The sequence below is a fragment of the Phyllostomus hastatus genome, unplaced genomic scaffold, assembly GCF_019186645.2.
Source record: "Phyllostomus hastatus isolate PE091 unplaced genomic scaffold, TTU_PhHast_1.1 phas_contig_62, whole genome shotgun sequence".
Taxonomy (NCBI): domain Eukaryota; kingdom Metazoa; phylum Chordata; class Mammalia; order Chiroptera; family Phyllostomidae; genus Phyllostomus; species Phyllostomus hastatus.
This window is the reverse complement of record NW_025333921.1, coordinates 16,299,462-16,321,239: the sequence shown is the minus strand read 5'-3', so window position 1 is coordinate 16,321,239 and position 21,778 is coordinate 16,299,462. Positions and strand designations below refer to the sequence as shown.

Sequence of the window (21,778 nt, the reverse complement as noted above, 5' to 3'; positions counted from 1 at the left end):
ATAAACCTGATGTCAGCCCATTCTAGTTGCCTTTGGAGATGTGAAAGAATAGATAGCATCAGTATGTCTTAAACTCACTAGCTGATTTGTGTAGTTTTTTTGAGTTTTTCTCTTCTCTACATCCATGAGGCCTCATAGAGGCTTCATGTCTTCATGCACCATTAGGTATCTGTGCACTTGGACTTGTAATGAATATGTATTGAACTCCTGTGAAAGGAAATCTTCATAATTTTGTCCATTCTTGTTTGTTATTAGTGAGCTGTTAACTTTCAACCACTTGATGTTTAAGCCTGTCATTTAAGACACTTACCCAGGCAAGGCAATGGCAATATGGAGCCTAGTGGAGCAATATGTTTTCCCCTGGGTCTTGAGGTGAGAGTCAGAATTTAGTCACTTGTTCAGGAACTGTTTATTAAACACAGAGCCTGTGTCAGAACCTGTGCTTGGTGTTTGAATGAACAGTGATAAAATAGGCACAAGGTTCATGGCTCTCTAAATGCATATACATATACATACATATACCATGTGTACATACAGGTGCGTGTGTATGTGTATTTGTGTATAATATAGATAAATGGGGCTATGTGCTATAAATAAACGAATGGGTTCTTTGAAAGAAGCTAATGAAATACTGGATTTTGAGTTTGTAGATCCATGAATATTTCTCTGAGAAACTCAAATTTTGAGAGATGACCTGAAATAAATGAAGTAAATAATGAATATTCTAGGTCATGAAATGGAAGAGAACTTAATATGTTAAAATAATTGAAAACAGGTCAATGTCTCTAGATTATAGTGAGAATGGATCTAGTGGCATAAAATGAATTCAGAGATTGGAACACAAGTTAATTCTTCAGGGTTTCTAGATGAAGTTAAGTGAGTTTGGCTTTTGTTGAAATTATGGGGAGCCATGAAAAGATTTTAAAGCTAAAGATGTAATTGTTTTTTTTTTAAAAATTGCTTTGATTCCTGTGAGGAGAAAGAACAACAGAGGATGGGAATGGAAGCTGGGAAATCAAATTAGATAACTTTTTAAAACTGCTGAGGTGAAATGTTAAGGTAAATTGAATTACAGGGATGGCAGTAGAGTTGGAGGAGATCTAGATGGTTATGAGATATATTTCAGAGGTATAATCAATAGACCTTATTGATAGATTCTAGGTAAGTAAGTGACTTTTGGCTATAGTTGATGGGTGAATTTGAGTTGCATTTTTTTTTTTTTAGAACAAACATTAAGAATAACAGAGTAGAATGGTGTTTACCAGGGGCAAGAGGGTAGGGGAATTGTGATACTGGGCAAAGAATTCAAACTTGTAGTTAGCAGATGAATAAGTTCCGGAGAGGTAATACACAGCATTATGATTATAGTTAACATTATAATACAGTGTTCAAAGTTCTTTAGAGTTTAGATCTTAAATGTTCTCATCACAAAAAGAACTAGTAATTATCTGACTTGATGGAGATGTTAGTTAATACTACTACAGTGGTAATCATATTGCAACATATAAATGTATCAAGTCAACATGTTGTATACCTTATACAATGTTATATGTCAGTAATACCTCAATTTTAAAAATATTTTAAAACATGGTTTAAAGCAAAAAAAACCCCTTGAGTTCTAAAATCATATAGTGAGGTGCATAGTGTACAAATCTAAAGTATATGGATTTCTTGCATGCCTCTCCCCACTCATTTTCTCCGGCTGAGAGGTAACCACTATCCTAACTTTTTGTCCTTAGTTTTACTTGTTATTAAATTTTAGATAAATGGAAGCATATAGTGTATGCATTTGTATCTGTGATTATTCGTTCCTCCATATTATCACATAGGTTGAAACTAAAAGGATGCGAAAAAGATACACTATGCAAACCCTAACTAAAAGAGATGGTGTATTTATTTACATTATTAGACGAAGCAGACTATAAGGCAAGAAGTATTAATAGAGATAAAGTGGCACATTTCATAACAATAGAAGGGGCTGGTTCAATAGGAATGCATAATCATCAAAGTTGTACTACCTAATGATTTCATTTAAGTATGTATAAAACAAAGTAGAGCAGAAGTAGAACAAGTCCTTCATCACAGTTGCAGATTTTAAGAAATATCTCTTGGAATCTAACAAAATAAGCAGGCGTGAAATCAAAAACAAAAAAATTGAATAGCATTCTCAAATGACTGACCCAATTGGCATATCATAAGGATAAGTAGATAGTCTTTGGGTGTTTAGAAATTAAGCACAGTTCTTCTATATAACTATGAGTCAAATAAGAAATCGCAATAAAGTCATAATTTAAATTGAGCATTAATGAAAATACAAATTATGAAAATTGTAGGATGCATTTGAAACAATGATTTCTGATTTTAAATGCATATATTAGAAAGGGAGAATGATTGAAGAGTAATTATTTAAGTTTCTGTCTCAAGAAACTAGGTAAAGAACAGCAAAGGACTCAGCAATTCCATGTGGATTTTTATCCAAAGAAACCCAGAACACTAGTTCAAAAAGACATATGTACCCCTGTGTTTATTGTGGCATTGTTTACAATAGCCAAGATATGGAAGCAACCTAAATGTCCATTGATAGACAAATGGATAAAAAAGATGTTGTATGTATATGAGGACTGTCCAGAAGTATCCAGCCATGTAATATGAAAAATAGAGACATTTATTGATGAAGATACAAGAAACATTGTACATAGGATGATGACACCTCAGTCCCCTTCAAAGTAGGCTCCTTGGGACCTCACACAGTTCTTCGACTCGCCATCAGGTGCCCTGTTGTATTTTCCTGAATTTCATGAACAGTCTGAAATCTCTTCCCTTTCAAAGGTGATTTTAGTTTGGGGAAAAGTCTCAGAGTGCCAAATCTGGGCTGTAGTGGATCTGAGTCACCTGGATAATTTGATGTTTCACCAAAAAATTCTGCATGAGATGTGATGCATTAGTGGGCGCATTTGTGTGATGAAGCTGCCAATCACCAGTTGCCCATAGCTGCAGCCTTCTGAGTCATCCGAATAGTTTCCAAGCTAATGTTCAAGCTTAATGCAAATTTTTTTTGCAAATTTTCATATTCATGTTTATTTTTTTTAATTGTTGTTCAGTTTCAGTTGTCATGCCTTTTTCCCCACTGCTCACTCCCACCCTATCCATCCCCATTCCCACAGTAAATTACCCCCAATTGTCCATGCCCATGGGTCCTCTATTCGTTTTCTTTGGCTTGCCCTTTCCTCTTCTTTTCCCCATTATCCCCCTACCTTCTGGTAGCTGTTAGTTTGTTCTTTATTTCTAAGTCTCTGGTCCTATTTTGCTCATTTGTTTCTTTTGTTTATTAGGTTCCACTTACAGATGAGATCATATGGTATTTGTCTTTCACCACCTGGCTTATTTCACTTAGCATAAGACTTTCCAGTTTCATCCACGCTATTGTGAAGGATAGGAGCTCCTTTTTTTCTGATGCATAGTAAATGTATATTGTGTAAATGTACCACAGTTTTTTTATCCACTCATTTATTGATGGGCAGTTAGGTTGTTTCCAGCACTTGGTTATTATAAATAATGCTGCTGTGAACATAGGGGTGCATAGGTTCTTTTGAATTTGTGATTCAGGATTCTTAACATATAATCCCAGCAGTGGGATCACTGAATTGAAAGGCAGCTCCATCTCTAGTTTCTTGAGGAAATTCCATATTGTTTTCTACAGTGGCTGGACCAGTCTGCATTCCTACCAACAGTGAACTACGGTTCCCCATTTTTCACAGCCTCATCAGAATTTTGTGTTTGTTGATTTATTAATGATGGCCATTCTGACCAGTGTGAAGTGGTATCTCATCGTGGTTTTAATTTCCATCTTTGTCTAGTCGTGTTGAGTTTTTCTCATGTGACTCCAGGCCCTCTGTTTGTCCTCTTTGGAGAAGTGCCTGTTCAGGTCCTTTGCCCATTTTTAAATTGGATTGTTTGTCTTCCTGGTGTGGAGTCATGTGAGTTCTTTGTATATTTTGAAGATCAAACCCTTGTCTGAAGTGTCATTGGCAAATATATTTTCCCATATGGTTGGCTCTTTTTCCGTTCTGTTGATGTTTTCTTTAGCTGTACAGAAGCTTATTAGTTGGATGTAGTCCCATTTGTTTATTCTTTCCTTTATATCCCTTGCCCTAGGGGATTTATTGGTGAAAATATTGCTGCGTGGTATAGCTGAAATTTTCCTGCCTATGTTTTTCTCTAGGACTTTTATGGCATCACTACTTCTTTTTAAATTTTTTATCCATTTAGAGTTTATTTCATATATGGTGTAATTTGGTGGTCCAGCTTAATCTTTTTGCATGTACTTGCCCAGATTTCCCAGTGCCATTATTGAAGAGGCTATTTTTACTCCATTTAATATTCCTGCCCCTTTGTCAAATAATAACTGACCATATTGACATGGATTTACTGCTGGGCTCTCTGTTCTGTTCCACTGTTCTCTGTGTCTGTTCTTAGGCCAGTACCAGACTTTTGATTACAGTGGTCTTGGAATATACTTTGATATCAGGCATTGTGATCCCTCCTACTTTGTTCTTCTTTCTCAAAATTGCTGAGGCTATTCATGGTCGTTTATGGTTCCATATAAATTTTTGAAATGTTTGTTCTATATTTTTGAAATATGTCATTGGTATTTTGATAGGGATTGCATTGAACCTTTAGATTACTTTGGGTAGTATGGACATTTTGATGATGCTAATTCTTCTAATCCATAAACATGGTATATGTTTCCATTTATTTGTGTCTTCCTTAATTTCTTTCTTCATTGTTGTGTAGTTTTCTCAGTACAGCTCTTTTATGTCCTTGGTTAAGTTTATTCCTAGGTATTTTATTTTTCTTACTGCTATAGTAAATGGAATTTATTTTCCTAGTTTCTGTTTCTGATATTTCATTGTTGGTATACAAAAATGCCTTCGATTTCTGAATGGTAATGTTATATCCTGCTGTCTTGCCAAATTCATTTATTAGGTCAAACAAATTTTTGTTGGAATCTGTAGGGTTTCCTATGTACATTATCATGTCATCCACAAACAGTGACAGCTTTACTTCTTCCTTTCCATTTTGGATGCCTTTTATTTCTTTTTCTTGTCATCTCTGTGGCTAGAACTTCTAATACTGTGTTGAAGAGACGTGGTGAAAGTGGACACCCTTGTCTGGTGCCTGTTCTTAGTGGGAAAGCTTTTAGTTTTTGCCCATTGAGTATGATGTTGGCTGTAAGTTTCTTGTATATTGCCTTTATTATGTTGGGGTATGCTCTGTCTGTTCTCACTTTGCTGAGTGTTTGTATCATAAATGGGTGCTGTACTTTATTAAATACTTTTTCAGCATCTATTGATGCGATCATGTGGTTTTTTGTTTTCTGCATTGTTTATGGGATGTATTACATTTATTGATTTGTTAACACAAAATTTGATTCAGATCCATTCATTTGCTCTCCTCGCTCAGTCATTTTTAATGTGACATCCACATTGTACACATGCTTACTCAGTGGCATCTACCGCCCCAGTGATCAGTACAGTGAAGTCATCATTGTTCACGCATGTGCATTTCAGTCCACTCTCCTTGGGTGCCAGGTTACATCAGTGTTGCGCAAACCATTCTCACTATGTTAATAATGGCTGGACTTTTTCCGGACAGACCTCAAATGTATAATGGAATCTATGACTTATCCATAAAAAGAACGAAATCTTGCCATCTGCAACAAAGAATGGACCTAGAGGGTATAATGCTAAGTGAAATGGGTTAGCTAGAGAAAGACAAATTCCATGTGGTTCCACTTTTGTGTAGAATCTAAAAAACAAAATTAATGAACAAACCAAACAAAGTCATGGGTACAGAGAACATTTTGATGGTTTCCAAAGGGAGAGGCATTGGACTGTATGGGTGAAAAATACGAATATATTGAGATGTGGAAATCATTAGTTATAAAAGTATACAGAAGTTATAAAGTACAGTATTGAAAATATAGTTAATAATATTGTGATAACTATATGTGGTGTCATATGGGTACTAGACTTACTGGTGTGATTATTTGTAAGTTATATTGATATTTAATCACTATTTTGTACCCCTGAACCTAATTGTATGTTAACTCTAATTGAAAAGTAAAAAGTTATTTTAAAAAATCAACAAATTAAATCCCCCCAAATTTAGAAGGAGAAAATAATAAAGGGAAGAACAGAGCTCAGTGCATTAGGGTGCAGACCTGCAGTAGAGAAATTGACAAAGGCAAATGTCAGTTCCTTGAGAAGATAAGAGAAAATGATGTAAGTAAAGGAAATAGAAAATAACTAATAATTGAAAGAAAGGGACTCACAAATTACAAGATATAAGAAATGAAAAAGGAAACTGAATTATACATACCCTATAGATATTAACAGGATATGAACATATTTTGCTAACAAATTTGACAACATAGATAAAATGGAAAATTCCATGAAAAATATACATTACTATAAATGATACCAGAAAATATAGGAAAACCTGAATATCTCATGTCTGTTAAAATAATTTGAATCAGTAGCTGTAAACTTTCTGTCAAATTCATGAGGCCCACCTCATCTCACTGGTGAATGCATTCTTTCAAGTTTGCAATTCCTTTAAGATGTGTAAATGTGTCTCAGACTTAATAAGAAAGATCTGAGCTGGGTCTTAGCATATAGATAGTGCTTACACTATCATTATAGTTGAGATCAATGAGATCACCTGATGTAAGCTAACTGAGTGAAAAATGTAAGACAACATAGGCTCAGTCTCTAAGAGATTCTAATATGGGATCAGCAGTGGGGACTGAGGGGTAGTACAAGATGTAAGTAGTAAATCACAAAACATATTGTTATAGAAAACCAAGAGAAAAGAGTTTCAAGAAAAATGATGTGACTAGTATAGGAAATGTAGTTAGAAATCTAGAACTATGTAGACAAAGAGACAAGACCGTTACGTTTGGAAAATGCAGATCTCTGTCAACATTTGACAGTCATCATAGAATATAAGAATTCTAGAATTTTAGATTGTACAGTATAGTTACAGGATGGGATGGTCTTGGGGTAGGGCAGATTGATGTTTTAATTCTTGCAGTGGTACTTACTATGTTTGGCCTTTGGCAAGGTTCTATGCTTCTCTGTTTACTTATCAGTGAAGTATGGCTTTTAATTGATTCTACTTTATTGAGTAATTGATAGAATTGAATAGATTATGTAAAGTACTTAAAATAGTGCCTGGCATCTTGTCTGCTATTGGTAAATATTAGTTTATGACAGTAATGGTAGTGGCAGTGGTGGTGATCTGGATTAGAAAATTCTTACTTAGTTTCACTGACTTTTATAATTTATACCAGATGGGGCAAAAGTAGGATTTACAGTTGTGAGTTTGCAAAACACAGAGTTTATTCTTGTTTTGTTATTATTTTCTATATGAGCAACTGTAAACCAATTTTGCCCTTCCATCCCGCCCCGACCCTGTACTTTTATTCAAAGGGTATTTAGGGACAAGCCAAAAACCTAGACATCTGGCTTATTTCCCCCTTTTCCCTGTTCTCTGGGTGAAGAAAGAGGAATTAGGAAAGGAAAGCCCTGAAGGTAATTGGATGAGTCCAACTGACTTCTGGATGTGAGGGTGGATAACATTATACTAGGCATGCTCCTCGTAATATAATTCTGAGTTAGAGCTATTTTGTAAAGCTACATGAACTTGAAGTGATTTACTTACCAAGTTTCGGTTCTTCCATCTGGGTGTGGTTACAGCGAAATACCTGGACTGTAGATATCAGTCTGGGACCTTCTTCCTGTAAACTTTTTGTCCTCCCTATCTTTCTGTGGAGTATTTTAATCTATTTTCTTGTGTTCTGTCCCCTCCAGCCTCAATCCATGCTCTGGCAGGGGTTTTTCCTCCATATTCCTGGTTCTTTAGTAATCTTAGTCATCTATTAAAATGCAGATGATACTCTCATGTATTTTCTGGGATCTCTGTAGGACTCCAGGCACATATATCCATCTGCCTACTTGATGTCTATAGTAGTTACAAGTGGTTGTGTTTGAGCCTCTTTTTTTCCATTACTGTATGACAGGGGCCGAGATAACCTACCTGTCTGTGACTCAGTTTCCTCATCTATGACATAAGAATAATATCTACTTAAAGGAATTGTTAGAAGGATGAAATGAGCTTAAATGAGATAATTCATATAAAATGCATAGAAGAGTGCCAACACACAGAGTAACATCTTCATAAATGTTACTTGTTATTATGATATTCTTAGCATCTCAAACCAGAACTGATCTCTTAATCCTCATTTCCTATCTCCAAACTTTCTCTTTTCTCTTCTTCTCCATATTAGTATGTGGCACCTCCATTCACCTAGTTACTCAAACCCCAAATACAGATGTTAACCTAATTCTGTCATTCTCTCACCATACCCTGCTCCACCTAGTTAGTCCTTTGCTTTACCTCCATAACATACACATGTGCTCACTATTCTCCCTTTCTATACTTACTACCAACGTAGTTCCAGTCACTGTCAGCTCCTATTTGGAATATTGCAATAGCTGGTCTCCCTTTCTCTATTCCCTTCACAACAACCAGTGGTGTTTAGCCCATGTCATTATCCTTCCTGTGACTTTCCTTTACAGTTGAATAAAATCCAGGCTCCTAACTCAGGTTTATGTAGCCTACCTATCCTTTTTATTTGTCTAATATTCCACTACACTTACTCTTTCCCAGAATGTTCTGGTCCTTGCTCTTAATGCTTTTCTCTTAACTTGATCAATTCATCACCACCTAGTGAAGATGTTCCGTTTGCTTGGAATGCTGTTCCTGACCTTCTTAATGTCTGGTTCCTTTTAGTTACTCAGCTTTCTTGTTACTTTGTATGCTATCCCTTTAGAGAGGCTCTCTCTGACTAGTGTTTAACAAGTTGCAATACAATTGTGGAACATTATTTCTAATTCAAATGTAGTATAGAATCTAATAGTTTTAGGCTTGGGTGGGACTTTATAGAAAATACTTTGTCCAGTTAGCTACCTAGAACAGAAATCACTTTGATAGTCCTTATTCAACCACTGTTCAAACATAACCACCCATTATTTGTGCGTGAATAACACTGATACTTTTTTCATCTAGGATTTTCGGGAAAAAAATACAGATCATATGCGCCCTGACATTGTAGCTCTCCTGAGAAGTAGCAAGAATGCATTTATCTCTGGGATGATTGGAATTGATCCTGTAGCTGTTTTCCGATGGGCGGTTCTCCGAGCTTTTTTCAGAGCCATGGTTGCTTTCAGGGAAGCTGGGAAAAGACATATTCAGAGCAAAACTGGTAAGCAGTAGTATTAGTATTCTACCATGCTTCATCTTTAAATTTTTTTTACCTCTCTAGGGAGTAGAGACATACTAATTTACTCTGTTCTGTTTCTTACCATACCCTAACATTATGTTTCAGATGTAATTTGTTCTACTGAACTTTATGTTCAGTAGATACAGATATTCATTTCTATTCTCAGAATTGAATAGATATATGGTAGATGCGTATATATATAGGTTGGTACTTTTTGTTAATAAATACTGAGAAGAATAACGAGTATAAAGCTCCTGGTATTTAGTAGGTACTCAGTAAGACATTGATGTTTTAGGGAGATGATTTGAAACCTTTGTTTCTAATATATAAGCATTTAAAGGCATATATTTCTCTCTTACTGCCTTAATTATATTTCACACAACTTAATATACTATTTTTATTTTAATTCAGTTGAAATATTTAAAATATACCTTGTGATTTCTTCTTTGATCCATTGGTTATTTTAAAGTATGCCATTTAAATTTTAATTTTTTTCTAGGTATCACATTGTTACTACTTTCTAATTGGTTACTAGTTTCTAGTTTGTTTCTGCGATAGTCAGAGAACATATCCTATAAGATTTAAATCTTCTGAAATTGTGGAGACTTATTTTATGACCTAGTTTACAGTGAACATTGATAAATGTTTCATATAAATTTGAAAAGAATGTGTATTCTGCAGTTGTTGGTCATAGCATTCTATAAATATCAATAAGGTTAAATTGATAGTTTTGTTAATGTCATCTATATCCTTATAAGTTTCAAAATCTTTTTATTCTTTCCACTACTGAGAAAGGAGTATTAAAATATGTTAGTTCCGTCAGTTTTTGCTTCGTGTCTTTTGAAGCTCAGTTATTAGGTACATACTTATTTAGAATTATTACATATTCCTGATGAGTTGACACTTTAATATTATAAAATGCCTTTTTAGTCTTTTGTAATATTTTTGTCTTTAAGTTCATTTTCTCTGGTATTAACATAGCTACATAAAGTTTCTTATGTTTACTGTTTACCAGATGTTTTCTTCTATTACTTAAAACCTATTCAAGTCTTTTTGTATAAAAATCTTTTCTTATAAACTAGAAAAAATAATAAAAAGTAAATGTAATTGTTATTTAATTATATAGAATTTAATATTGATTGCCTTTTCTGCCTTTTTTGATATTTTTTACTAAAAATAAATTAATTGAACATGGAAGCATCTCAGGACACAGAAAAGTTAGGGTGGAGGTAGTGTAGTATAGTGGAGATAACCTGACTTCAGTAATCAACCAAGTGTCATTTTTTCTCTTAACTGATTTTGCAACTATTAGTAGTTTTTCTTGGAGTGTTAAGACTGCCTTCAAAATTATGATGGTAAAAATACCTGTGAACTCTCAGTTTATGAAGTATTAATTTTTTTCTTTCTTACCCTTAACCGAGCTTGTTCAATTTTACTTTGAAATTGAGAAATAGTTAAAGCAGGTTGCTTTTTCTGTATGCCTTTTCCTTAAATCATAAAATATCTTATTTCACATTCTGTGGCAGGACATCTTTATAAGCAGTTGTCACTTTTTGCAGTCATACTGTTGCTTGCTGTGGTTCTAGCCTCAGACCATTGCTACATAGCGAGCCTTTTATAATGTGTATGCATTTGTTTAAAATCCATTTTCTGCCCAGAGAAGCTGCAGTGGAAGCGTGCTAGGGTACACCTGTGTTTTTAGGATTCTGACATTTACTTATATGGCTTTTTGGCTTATGTACTTTTTATTAGTAAATACTGAGAGGAGTAGCAAGTATAAGTAAACTTTAACTTCAGCTTTGATATATTGCAAATGAATAACTTTATTTGGGAGGTTTTATTTCTAAAATGAGAGACAAAAACTAATTGAATTTAATTTCTGTTTTTCAGATTGTAATGTGTGCAAACTGGCCTTTGTAGATAAGGGAGAATTGTAGTTTAAAAGGAGTATCTTAAACTTTCTTGCCTTTTGCAAAGCTATTTCTAAGAAACTATCCTTGCTAAAAGCTTTAAGGAAAAGTTTTTATCTTTTTTATTAATAATTGTTTTTATTTACTGCAGCCGACTTAATCAACTTTGAAAATTTTGGAATGATAAGTATCCTGCTAAGATGTAACTAAGCAAAACAATTTTTCTTGTATTTACTCTGAAATATATTTTATTCTATAAATATTATTTGCATTGTATGTGCCTTTGGCATTTAAAATGTGGAAGCTGGTTGTATGTGTATAATAATCAATTTATACAAAAATATTCAGTGTTAATAATGATCAACAAATTGAACCTATATTATCTCTGCTATAATAATTTCTGGATTCTTCTTGTTTTGCAATCTAGTTTTTCTTCCCATCCCACACAGAGGTTTTATACGATAAGCTATTTTTGGATACTCTTTTACTCTGGGATATAGCATGCATAGAAAACCATGCACAAAACAAAAATGTGTAGCTCCGTGGATGATCACAATGTGAAAACACTCTTGTTACCACGACCTAGGTTAAGAAAAAGAATATTACTAACACCCTAGGAGTCCCCTTTGGGTAAAGTTTATAAAGTTTACTTTTTATGAAGGAAAAGGAAAACTATAGTTTATTTGCATTTTGAGGCAATGGTTGAGCAGATATGTTACCAAGAATAATTGTTACTGTATATCATTGTCAGTACTAGCATTTAGTATTTTTGCTCCCTCCGCATCAGTCACCACCTATTATTTTCTGATGGTTTTGGGATAAAAAGATACAATAAAGTTAGAAATTATAGCATTGTAAAATAAAAACTAATGGAATAACTGAAAATGGATTAAGCAGTAGATTCAGAATTTTTATAATGATTGTAAATAGTGTGCAAACATTGAGGTAAAACAGCAGTTAGAGATTATTTAAGCAGAAGCAGAATATATGGTAGGCAGAAGAAAATTAAGTTCAGATCTTGAATGAGAATAAGAGGTCAAAGATCATACTTCTAATGAAGATAGAAGATGTAGACTACAGAAGTACAATATCACTTCTTTTGTGACTATCTTTACAAAAATTTCAGTGGACTCTTAACTTATTGTGAACAAATATCCTTACAGTGGTCAAAAACAATCCTGGATTTTGTTAAGAAATTCCCTGATATTTTTTTTCATGAAGCCAACTGAGTGCAAATGAGAATATCAGCTTAAAATCTTTGTTTAACTGTCACTTTTTTACAGACTTTCAAATTAAAGGACACAGTGGCATTTTAAGTCCCTTAAACCAAAATTAAGTCAATTTATTTTTTTAAAGAATAAATTTATTACAGCTGTGGAATTTGTATTATGGTGCTCAGGAAACCACAAAGTGTTCCTAGTGGTGGCATATGTTGGCAATCTGAGTGAAGCCTACATGTTGGCTTTGTTGGGTGGCAGAATGAGAAATGGTAGTGATTTGCCTGGTCAGCAGTGAGGTATTGGAGAACAGATATTCCATTGGTATCATCTACCTTGCCTCTGATTTAATCCCCTTGAATAAGAAAAATATGGATTAGAGCATACAGGGGAGATCATAATTTGCCCCTGAATTATACAGAATGTAGAAGTGAATTATACAGAGTGTAGAAGGTGCTGTGACTGATCGAATGTATCCAAAGTGGTTTGTGAAGTTTCCTGCTGGAGATTTCTTGCTGAACCCTGATGCTCCCTGGTCCTGTAGACCAGTTGAAGTTGATAGCAATCAAATTGAAACATCAATTAAGAACAGTCAGTGTTATTCCATGTGGGAAATAGCTGACATACTCAAAAGACCCAAATCAGTAAAGTTGTTGAAAAGGAAAAATATGTCTTTTATTTTACGGAAAAAACTAATCGGACTTTTTGGCCAACCCAATATAAATCATAATTTGCCTCTGGGAGGGAGCATGGGTGGTACTGGAAGGGCATAAAGTAACCTGATGAAATGATAAAAACATTTTATATCTTGATTGAGGATTACATGGGTACAAATATTTGTTTAAGCTCATCAAACAGTATATTTGAGATTGTTGGATTTTACTGTATGTGAAATATACCTTTAAGTGCGCGCTTCAGCAGCACATACACTAAAATATAAGAAATGGCCCAAGTCCTGGGAGATGGCATTGTAGAACCTATTACAGGACTGAAGACAAAGTTTCAGGTTTGAATGATATAGGGGTGGTTGGATTAAACCTCTTTTATGTGGTTAGGAGCTTCAAAAGGTTTAAGTCACTGAAAAGATAATTGAAAAATTATTCCTGATGTTTTTGCCTAGAGAATTAACATTAACAATATGTATTATGCCTTAGATAAGTTTTTTTTAAGCTACCTTTAAAAAAATCAGTGCCTCATATTTTCACCATGCATGCATATGGGGTCTGAATATATGCTGTGTGTTTGGTGAATATTCTCAAATTAAGAAATTATTGGGCCTCCAACAATTTCTTGGCTCCCAAGGCAGCTCAGGAGCTGCATTGAGGCAGCTCAACAGCCACTCTGTTTTGGGGTCCACACTGCCCTTCTACATCTTCCACAAGAGTAGTAGGGCTGTGGCAGGGCCATGGCAGGTATGAGAGGAAACTTCTCAGCCTGGGTTTTCTCCCAGCCAGCTGCTCAGTGAGGCAGCCCAGGGGTGTCACTTCTGTGGTATAGTTTCTCCAGAGTCCTGTGGTTTGTATATAGGGTTTTTCTGCTGCCATCTAGTCTTGGTTTGCTGATCTTGCTGGAAAGGGAGATGATATTTTAAACCAAATAGATTAAGGGGCTGCTACAGCTTTCAATAGAAAAGAGACCACCAGCAGCATCATGTGTAGCAAAAATACTGACTATCCTGAACTTCACCACCAAAATACAAATTTGACTTTACTAGAATGGGTTTAAAGCTAATTACATTGCCTGAGCAGCTGATAACATTAGAAATAAAAAAATCTACCATCTTAGCTGGCACCACAAATGTGAAAGCAGGACCTGGCACATCAGTGGAAGCCTCCCATCTTGTTGCAACACATCTGTCCCTAGGCTTTCATCTCAGTTTGGTTGGAAATTAAAAAAAAAGAAAAAGAGAGGGCAGCAAAGGGGGAAAAATTGAGACAACTGTAATAGTATAAAAAATAAAATATTAAAAAAAACCAAAAAAGAACCTGGTGATGATCTGCTGTTTAATTTTCTTAATAGTTCACAGAAGGAGCCTACGAGAGGGTGGGAAAAAAGGGGGTGGGGGTGGGGCAAGACACCTGTCCTTCTTTTTCCTGGACAACAAATGTCAGTGTTATAAACACCAGCAAACCACCATTAAAACCAGCAAAGAAAAGCCATGAAGCCTCTAATAATTCAGATTCTGGTCATGAAGTCCAAGAAGGTTCTTTAAAGAAAACTGTATCATCAGATGCTTCCTGCACTAAACATAACCCAATACCTAGTGGATATTCCTGAATGCAGGTCCAGCTGTGTGCTGCTTCAAAAGCCAATACTCAAGAGACAGGCGCTGATGTAAAGGAAAGTGGTTTATTCAGATGCCAGCCATCTGGAAGATGGGGTACTCATGTCTCAAAGCCCATCTTAACATCTCAATGTAGGCAGAGGTTTTTATAAGGAGGAATAGGGGAAGCAGAGCAAAGAGATCAAGGGAGGGAGTTGAAAAGTTCTCTAAGTGCAGGCTAACTCAGTCCATTCCGATAAGGTAAGTGATGGTGAGATGTGTGTCATCCTGGTTTAGACATCCTGGCTTCATGTCATCACAGACAAAGGTCAGCAAACCTTATAGAGCTTGGATGCCTGAATGTTGGCGTTGGTATCTTTTGAAAATAGTTCTAGGATTCTTACAAACATGCTGTTTATGTACACATCACATGTTAGTCAGAATCAGCATTTACAGAAACAATGTCAAATGAATGTTGAGGTGGGTTAGAAATCCCCACTATTAAAATTTCCCATTGTTGTGCTGATGATGGCAAGTTATATGAACTCTCCAATCTTCGACTGGCGAATTAGCTGCTGAGGAATGAAGTTCAGTCTTTAACAAGAAATGGCCTCATTATGTCAGAGAGCCAAGGAAACTCAAGAAGAATTAAACTAAGAGCATGAGTTGAGAAGTGGAATGTTGATCATTCAAAGAGTGAATAACTCAGGTACTTTAAGCCCAAAAGATGACCTGACTGATGTGGTGGGTACAATGGATTCCCAGTTAGCTATCCTGAAAGTGAGACTCTTAAGAAGCTGACCAGCTACTGAATTCTCACACAAAAGCATTAGAAGCCTAACAGTGAAAAATCACAAGAGACTGCATGAAGTGGTTGCCACTCAGAGAGAGCCAGAAGAGCTATAAACAAATGTAGAATCATTGTGCTGCATGCCTGAATAAAATGGAAGTGAAAGATCAGAATTTGGCAGAAGCAGTTACTTTGGCAGAAAATACTCAGATGAGAAGAAGAAAGTTGATGTGCTACAGCAGCAAATCAAAATGTGTAAATTCAGCTTGGAGTCCTTTAAACAGTAATTAATTGACTACAAGTATAAAGCTACTAGAACACTCCAATCTAATGAGAAATTGATGAACAGCTTAGAAGAAGGATCTGATTTTGAAGGCCTAGATAGCAATATTGCTAAATAGCATGGAGCTAAAAGAACTGCATGAAAAAGAGGTGCAAAGGGAAGAAATACAGAAGCTGATGGTTCAGATACATCAGCTGAGATCTGAATTACAGGATGCGGTGGCTCAGCACATTAGTGAAGCAGAATAACAAGAAAACTCGTACAAGATCTGCAAGACCAAAATACCTGGACATAAAACATCTAAAGAGCTAAAGGCAGAATAGAAGATCTATGTCAAACAAAGAACACATTGCAAAACAGAATTAAAGATAGAGAAGAAGAAATTAAAAAAATCAGCCATCAGCTTACCAATAAAACCTTAAGCCAGTGGTTTTCAACTGGTGTCCCACAAGAATTTTTAAAACATGCAATACCTGACTACTTAGTCAGGGGCACTGACCTCTTTTCCTTTAGATTGTAAAAAAAAAAAAACAACAACCCAACAGTAAACAATAATTGTCTGGTGTGAATGAATGACAATTATACCTTTTTTTCAGATTGGCAAAATATATATATTTTGGTATGCCACAGAATTTTAGTAATTAGTTTATGTGTGCCATGAGATGAAAAAGGTTGGAAAATCACTGTCTTAAGCAATAGCAGTCAAAGTTAGAAAGTTGACTCCATCAGCTGACTGAGACTCTCATCCAGAAGCATATCATGCTGGAAAGTCTCAACACACTAATGAACTCTGGTTTTCCAGCTGGAGCACGTTGAGCAGCAGATGAAATCTACTACTGGGAATGGTAGTGGTGGGTCTTCTGTTTAATATGTCTGGAGTTGACAATGGCAAAGGCACGCATCTGTGAAATGTTCCTGTTTCTTTTAATGATACAGAAACTAATCTGGCAAGACTGTATAGAAAAGTTCGCGAAGTTCTAGTTTAATTGACCAATTTAGCATCTGTCTGGGAATTTTTCTCTCAAGATCCTCTATAGAGTTTTTGTAATTATTTATATGGCTTTGCTTCACCTCTGGGTCATGATTGCTCTATTGACTTATACACTAGAAATGCATGACCAACCACATGTCAAATGAACTGAACCTAGTAGTTTTAGTGATTGGTTGTCCTTTTCCAGACTTGGGATCAGCAAAAGGGTCAGTTGCCTAACATTGCTGAAGAGGGTACATGAGATTATTTCATCAGTAAAAAAAAAAAGAAAAGAAAAATGATCAAAATTAGACCAGGAACTAGCATAAGCAAACACTGAATAATCCTCTTTTATGAGTTTCTGAGATTTCTTTAGAAAATAACCCCTACCAAAAATGTACTTACAAACTATCCAAGAAAACCAAAAAACTTAGATGGGGAGTTGGTACACACAGCAAATAAAAGGAATATCACTTTAAGGTTTGGAAGAAGTTATTGTAGTCTATAAAAGAAGATTTAAAATAGTTAAAGAGTTAGAAGCAGGCATTGAAAGCAGAATGAAAGAACAGAATGGGAGTTAAACAAGGCATGATAGTGAGACACAAAACAGTCACAGATAAGAAAATTACCCATATCCAAATCGCATTGCCACAATTTATTAGATAAAATAGAAAATAGAATACAGTGGCTATGGTAATGTTGAGTGATTTTTTAAAACTAGATGATAGTTTATCTAGTATCCTGAACTTTTGTATAAAATACTTTAATACCATAACCATACTTCTGACTATCAGATTATCAAGTAACTTTTGAAGGGCCTGAAAGTCTGGTGATAACTTTTTAAAATTACAATTTGGATGAAGTATGAGTACAACTCACCAAGTATTTTTGTTCTCAACTTGTCCCCTCACCTAGTATCTCCCCTCTCCCCTAATTAACCAAGTGCAGACTAGTCTGATTCTAGGCATTCTTAATGCAAGCAGCCTACCAAGGGAGGGATTATTGATAATAATGAGAACAGAATACTTCTACTGGAGTGTAAGTTGGTAATAGTTCTGTCTTTTAGAAACATTGAACATTTGCAGCTGTGGCCTCTCTAAATTGGGTAAATGAGATTGTGCCTTAATGGCTTACATTTTTTAATTAATGGATGTGAAAATGTTTTCAAAATCATTTTTAAAAGTTTGGTATTTATATGTGTATTATTATCTCATATTATGGTGTCATAAAATTCCATCTCCTTAGCTGAGGGGGTGTTTTCTGGATATAGAAATACAGTTTAAGGAATTACAGTTAGACTAAACTATGCTTTGCAGACCTCTTTGAATACTCTACCTCTGTTTAACTTCTTAAAAGATTCTTCCTTGAGCCCTGGCTGGTGTAGCTCAGTGGATTGAGCACAGGCCTGTGAATCAAAAGTCGCCAGTTCAATTCGCAGTCAGGCCAGGTGCCTGGGTTGTGGGCCAGGTCCCCAGTGTGGGACACATGAGAGGCAACCACACACTGATGTTTCTCTCTCTCTCTCCTTTCCTTTGCCTCTCTCTAAAAATAAATAAATAAAATATTTTTAAAAAGATTCTTCCTTGAGAACTATTCATAGATAGTATTTCATTCTTAATTATATAGTAAATATGCACCAGTGGAACTTAAGTTCATTAATTTGCCTCTCTCTGTTGTTAACTATTCACTTTTGTATTTTAAAGGCAAATGTACATGAATTTGAACTTAATGTCCTAACTCTAGAGATGTTCTTTGAGTAAATGATACTTAAGTCCCCCCAAATCTGGAAAACCTATATTCTCTTTTAAATCCATTTATTGCTAATAATTATGGTACTAAAATCTGCCCCCCACCCCCTACCTTACTCCTTGAGTGATTCACTCTTCAGTAGCACTAATACAGAGTTCTGGTATTTGCAAGTACTCTCTTCTCTTTCCTACCAATAGTTGATTCTGTCTCTGGTGAGGTACAGATTTTTCCATTTGTTTTTGATTTATAAATACAAAAGTGCTGCTGGATTTTCCTGCTCTATGGTGCTTTCTTCTCTTTCAACATTGATACACTTGTTGGAATTCCTACAAGTGTTGTTAATTGCAAGATTTGTGACAAAATTGTTCAGCTTTTGGTAAATTGTTTTGGGTAAATTCCTCTTTGGGAGTCATCAGTGTTTCTTTCATTGTTGCCAACTATATGCTAATTATATTTCAGACCTGATAAAAATGAATCCATTAAAAAAAACTGAACCGTATTAGTTATTTTTGAAATTTCCCTAGTATTTTAATAAAATTAGAAATTTTTAGTATAGTGTTAACTCACAACACTTTGAGTACTGAAAAGCATATTTTGAATACCTAAAAAGGACCTTTAGCTTTTCCTGTTATTATTGTATAATTTCCTCAAATTGGAAAAATCATTCACCTTTAATCCTTATCATTTGATATATTTTTATATACTCTTTAAGATAGTTGGCAGCATTGTCCTTGATTCTCTGTTGGTTTGGGCTCATAATGTCTTTTTCTTTTCTCTATTTTTTTGTTTTGCTTCCTAAGGACATGATGATACAGCGCCATGTGCAATTTTGAAAAGTATGGATAGTTTTAGCTTTCTCCAACATCCAGTCCACCAGAGGAGTTTAGAGATTCTGCAGAGGTGCAAGGAAGAGAAGTACAGTAAGGCTGCAAATCCTGATAAACTCTGTGTCATCACATATCCATTTGGAAATGGAAACCAGGAGCTTTCTACACCAGGGTGGGACATAAATTATGGAGGCAATGTGACCTCCAGAATCCTTTGACCCATTGGTCTCAGGATATTTTCATTGAAACTTTATTCTTTTTTTCACTTAAAATATTTGATATGACTGTTCTTTCAACTTGAATGATTATTTGCCTCTTATCCTGGAGTTGTTAATCACACTTTGTTACAGACTCTAAGTTGGTTTTCATTTTTTGTGTTAAAGTAGCTGAGTAATGGATAAAAATGAATAGTGATTTTCTTTCCTGCTGACTGTTTTTTAAAGCTTTATCAAAATTTTATTGAGGTAAAATCAACTCCACGCAGAACCATAGTCTGATAAGTTTTTACATATATATGCACCTGTAAAATCATCATCATAATCAAGATGATCAATGTCTGCAACAACACTGCCTAAGGTTTCCTTTGCAACTTTCTGATTCCAGCTGGTATTTATGCTTGCTTATGCTTCAATTTCAGCATCAACAGTGTTGCTTTTATGTATCATAGGTAAATCAGTTTGATTGCAGTCCTCCTATCAGACTTACCTATGTTTGATTTAGAGCAAAGCTATCACAATGGTTTGGCTTAAGGAAGAAACACAGAACAGTAGTGGTGTGTTTTTTTTTAAATAGGTGTAAAAAGATGCTCTTGGTCTCCATTTCCTCTTTTTTTATTTGTTATACTCATTCTGCATGAAAATGTGTGTGTTTTTTTTTGTTTTTTTTTTTTTTGCTTGTTGTGGGATCATAGTTATTTGGCTATTGATAAAGCGAAAATAATGGGATACTACAAAATACTTAAAGCTTAACTCAGAAATTTGCATATAATGGACCTAAATTACTTATATATTCTGTTCTGAGCTTTTTACAATTCACTACACATATACTTTGCTAATTTCAAAATTCTGTGATTGAAATTCCATGAAATTTTAGTATTCAGTTACCAATGAGTGGAATTCCTAAAAGCAAATGTTATGGGTTTATTGTTTATTTTTTATTTTTATTTTTTAGTTCTTAGTTGTGCAGTTTTGGTATAAGAAAATATGTAATGCATTTTGAAAAATATTATTTAATAAATTTTCTCACTTTAGAAAGAATAAAGGTAAGTATTTCATTTTTAAGAAGCCATCCTTAAATGTTACTCTTTTTAGTGCTTTTATTTCTAAAAGGCATACAAATCCTTATTCCATTTATTTATCTTCCTTTTTAAAATATTGTAGTCCATGGAACATTGTTTAAAACAGTCTATAGATCTTTTGGGGGAGCTTAAATCAATTGTTTTTAACTCTTAAATATGTGATTGCAAGCAGTTTGTTTGCTTTGTTGATTCTCATGTCTCTTAGCCTGAAAACCTAGGCTTGACTGTATTCCGTTTTAGTGTATATGGGTCCAGAATAGGAAGGTGCTAATTTCAGAATACGCTGCATGAGGAAATTGTACATTTATCTGTGTTCCTGTGCAAATTTATTTCTATATTTCTGGAAGTTGCAGCTTTTTCATTATTCTTGATAGTTTATTGCATTTTCCATTATATTACTACCAATAACTAAAATTTTGTAATATATAAAATTATAAATTTAAGTTTGGGAGATTGTTTTTTAAAAAAATCAGGACTACTAGTTTCCAGCTTTAGCTAATGGTAAATCATTGAGGTGAATCCTCAGGCAAAATGATAACACCTGGAAAAAAATGTAAAAATAACTGAAAGCACTGAAAGACCCAAAAGACTAGAAAACCAAAGAATACCAAAAAGAAGCAGAAACCAGAGGAGAGTTATTCTTTAAGCATAGTGGTGGGTGAGAAATCTGAATGTATGGTGTTTTGCACAAAGTGCTTCCCAGTTCCCATAGCTTCAGGGTCAGAAGCCATAATCATGCTGTCTTGAAGTGTCAGAGGACAAACTTGAGGACTAGCAAGCAGCTTGGAATTTAGGAGGAAATTCCTCGTACTGAGAGAGCTGCCAAAAAGTTTGAGGAGAAATTATAAACATTTATGCCAATAAGTTCAACTAGATGAAATGGACAAATTCATGCAATATCAGCTAAGTCATCTAAATAGACCCAAGGAAAAATAGAAAATCTGATTAGTCTGAAGAGAAAATCTGTTAATGATATTGGATTCATAAGTAAAATCTTCACATTAAAACACAAAAGAGTTCAGACCCAGACAGCTTCAATAATGAACTTTATTGAAGAAACGTTTAAGAAAGGAATACCAGTTCTCAAGTCTTTCAGAAAATACAGAAGTAAGGAACATTATACAAA

At 34.7% G+C, this 21,778-nt stretch overlaps 1 protein-coding gene and 1 pseudogene across 7 annotated transcripts in view; both read left to right on the top strand.

Moving 5' to 3' along the window:
* Window positions 1–21,778, top strand: part of MYO9A (myosin IXA) — a 234,135-nt gene that overhangs the window by 81,142 nt on the left and 131,215 nt on the right. For 6 of the 7 annotated variants that reach the window (XM_045848730.1, XM_045848733.1, XM_045848732.1 and 3 more), the window contains 2 exons: window positions 9,133–9,328; window positions 19,329–19,448. In XM_045848730.1, coding sequence (XP_045704686.1) covers window positions 9,133–9,328; window positions 19,329–19,448 — 316 coding nt within the window. The remainder of the gene's footprint in view (window positions 1–9,132; window positions 9,329–19,328; window positions 19,449–21,778) is intronic. The other variant, XM_045848731.1, reaches the window with a different exon arrangement.
* Window positions 13,417–16,946, top strand: LOC123825113 (annotated as a pseudogene).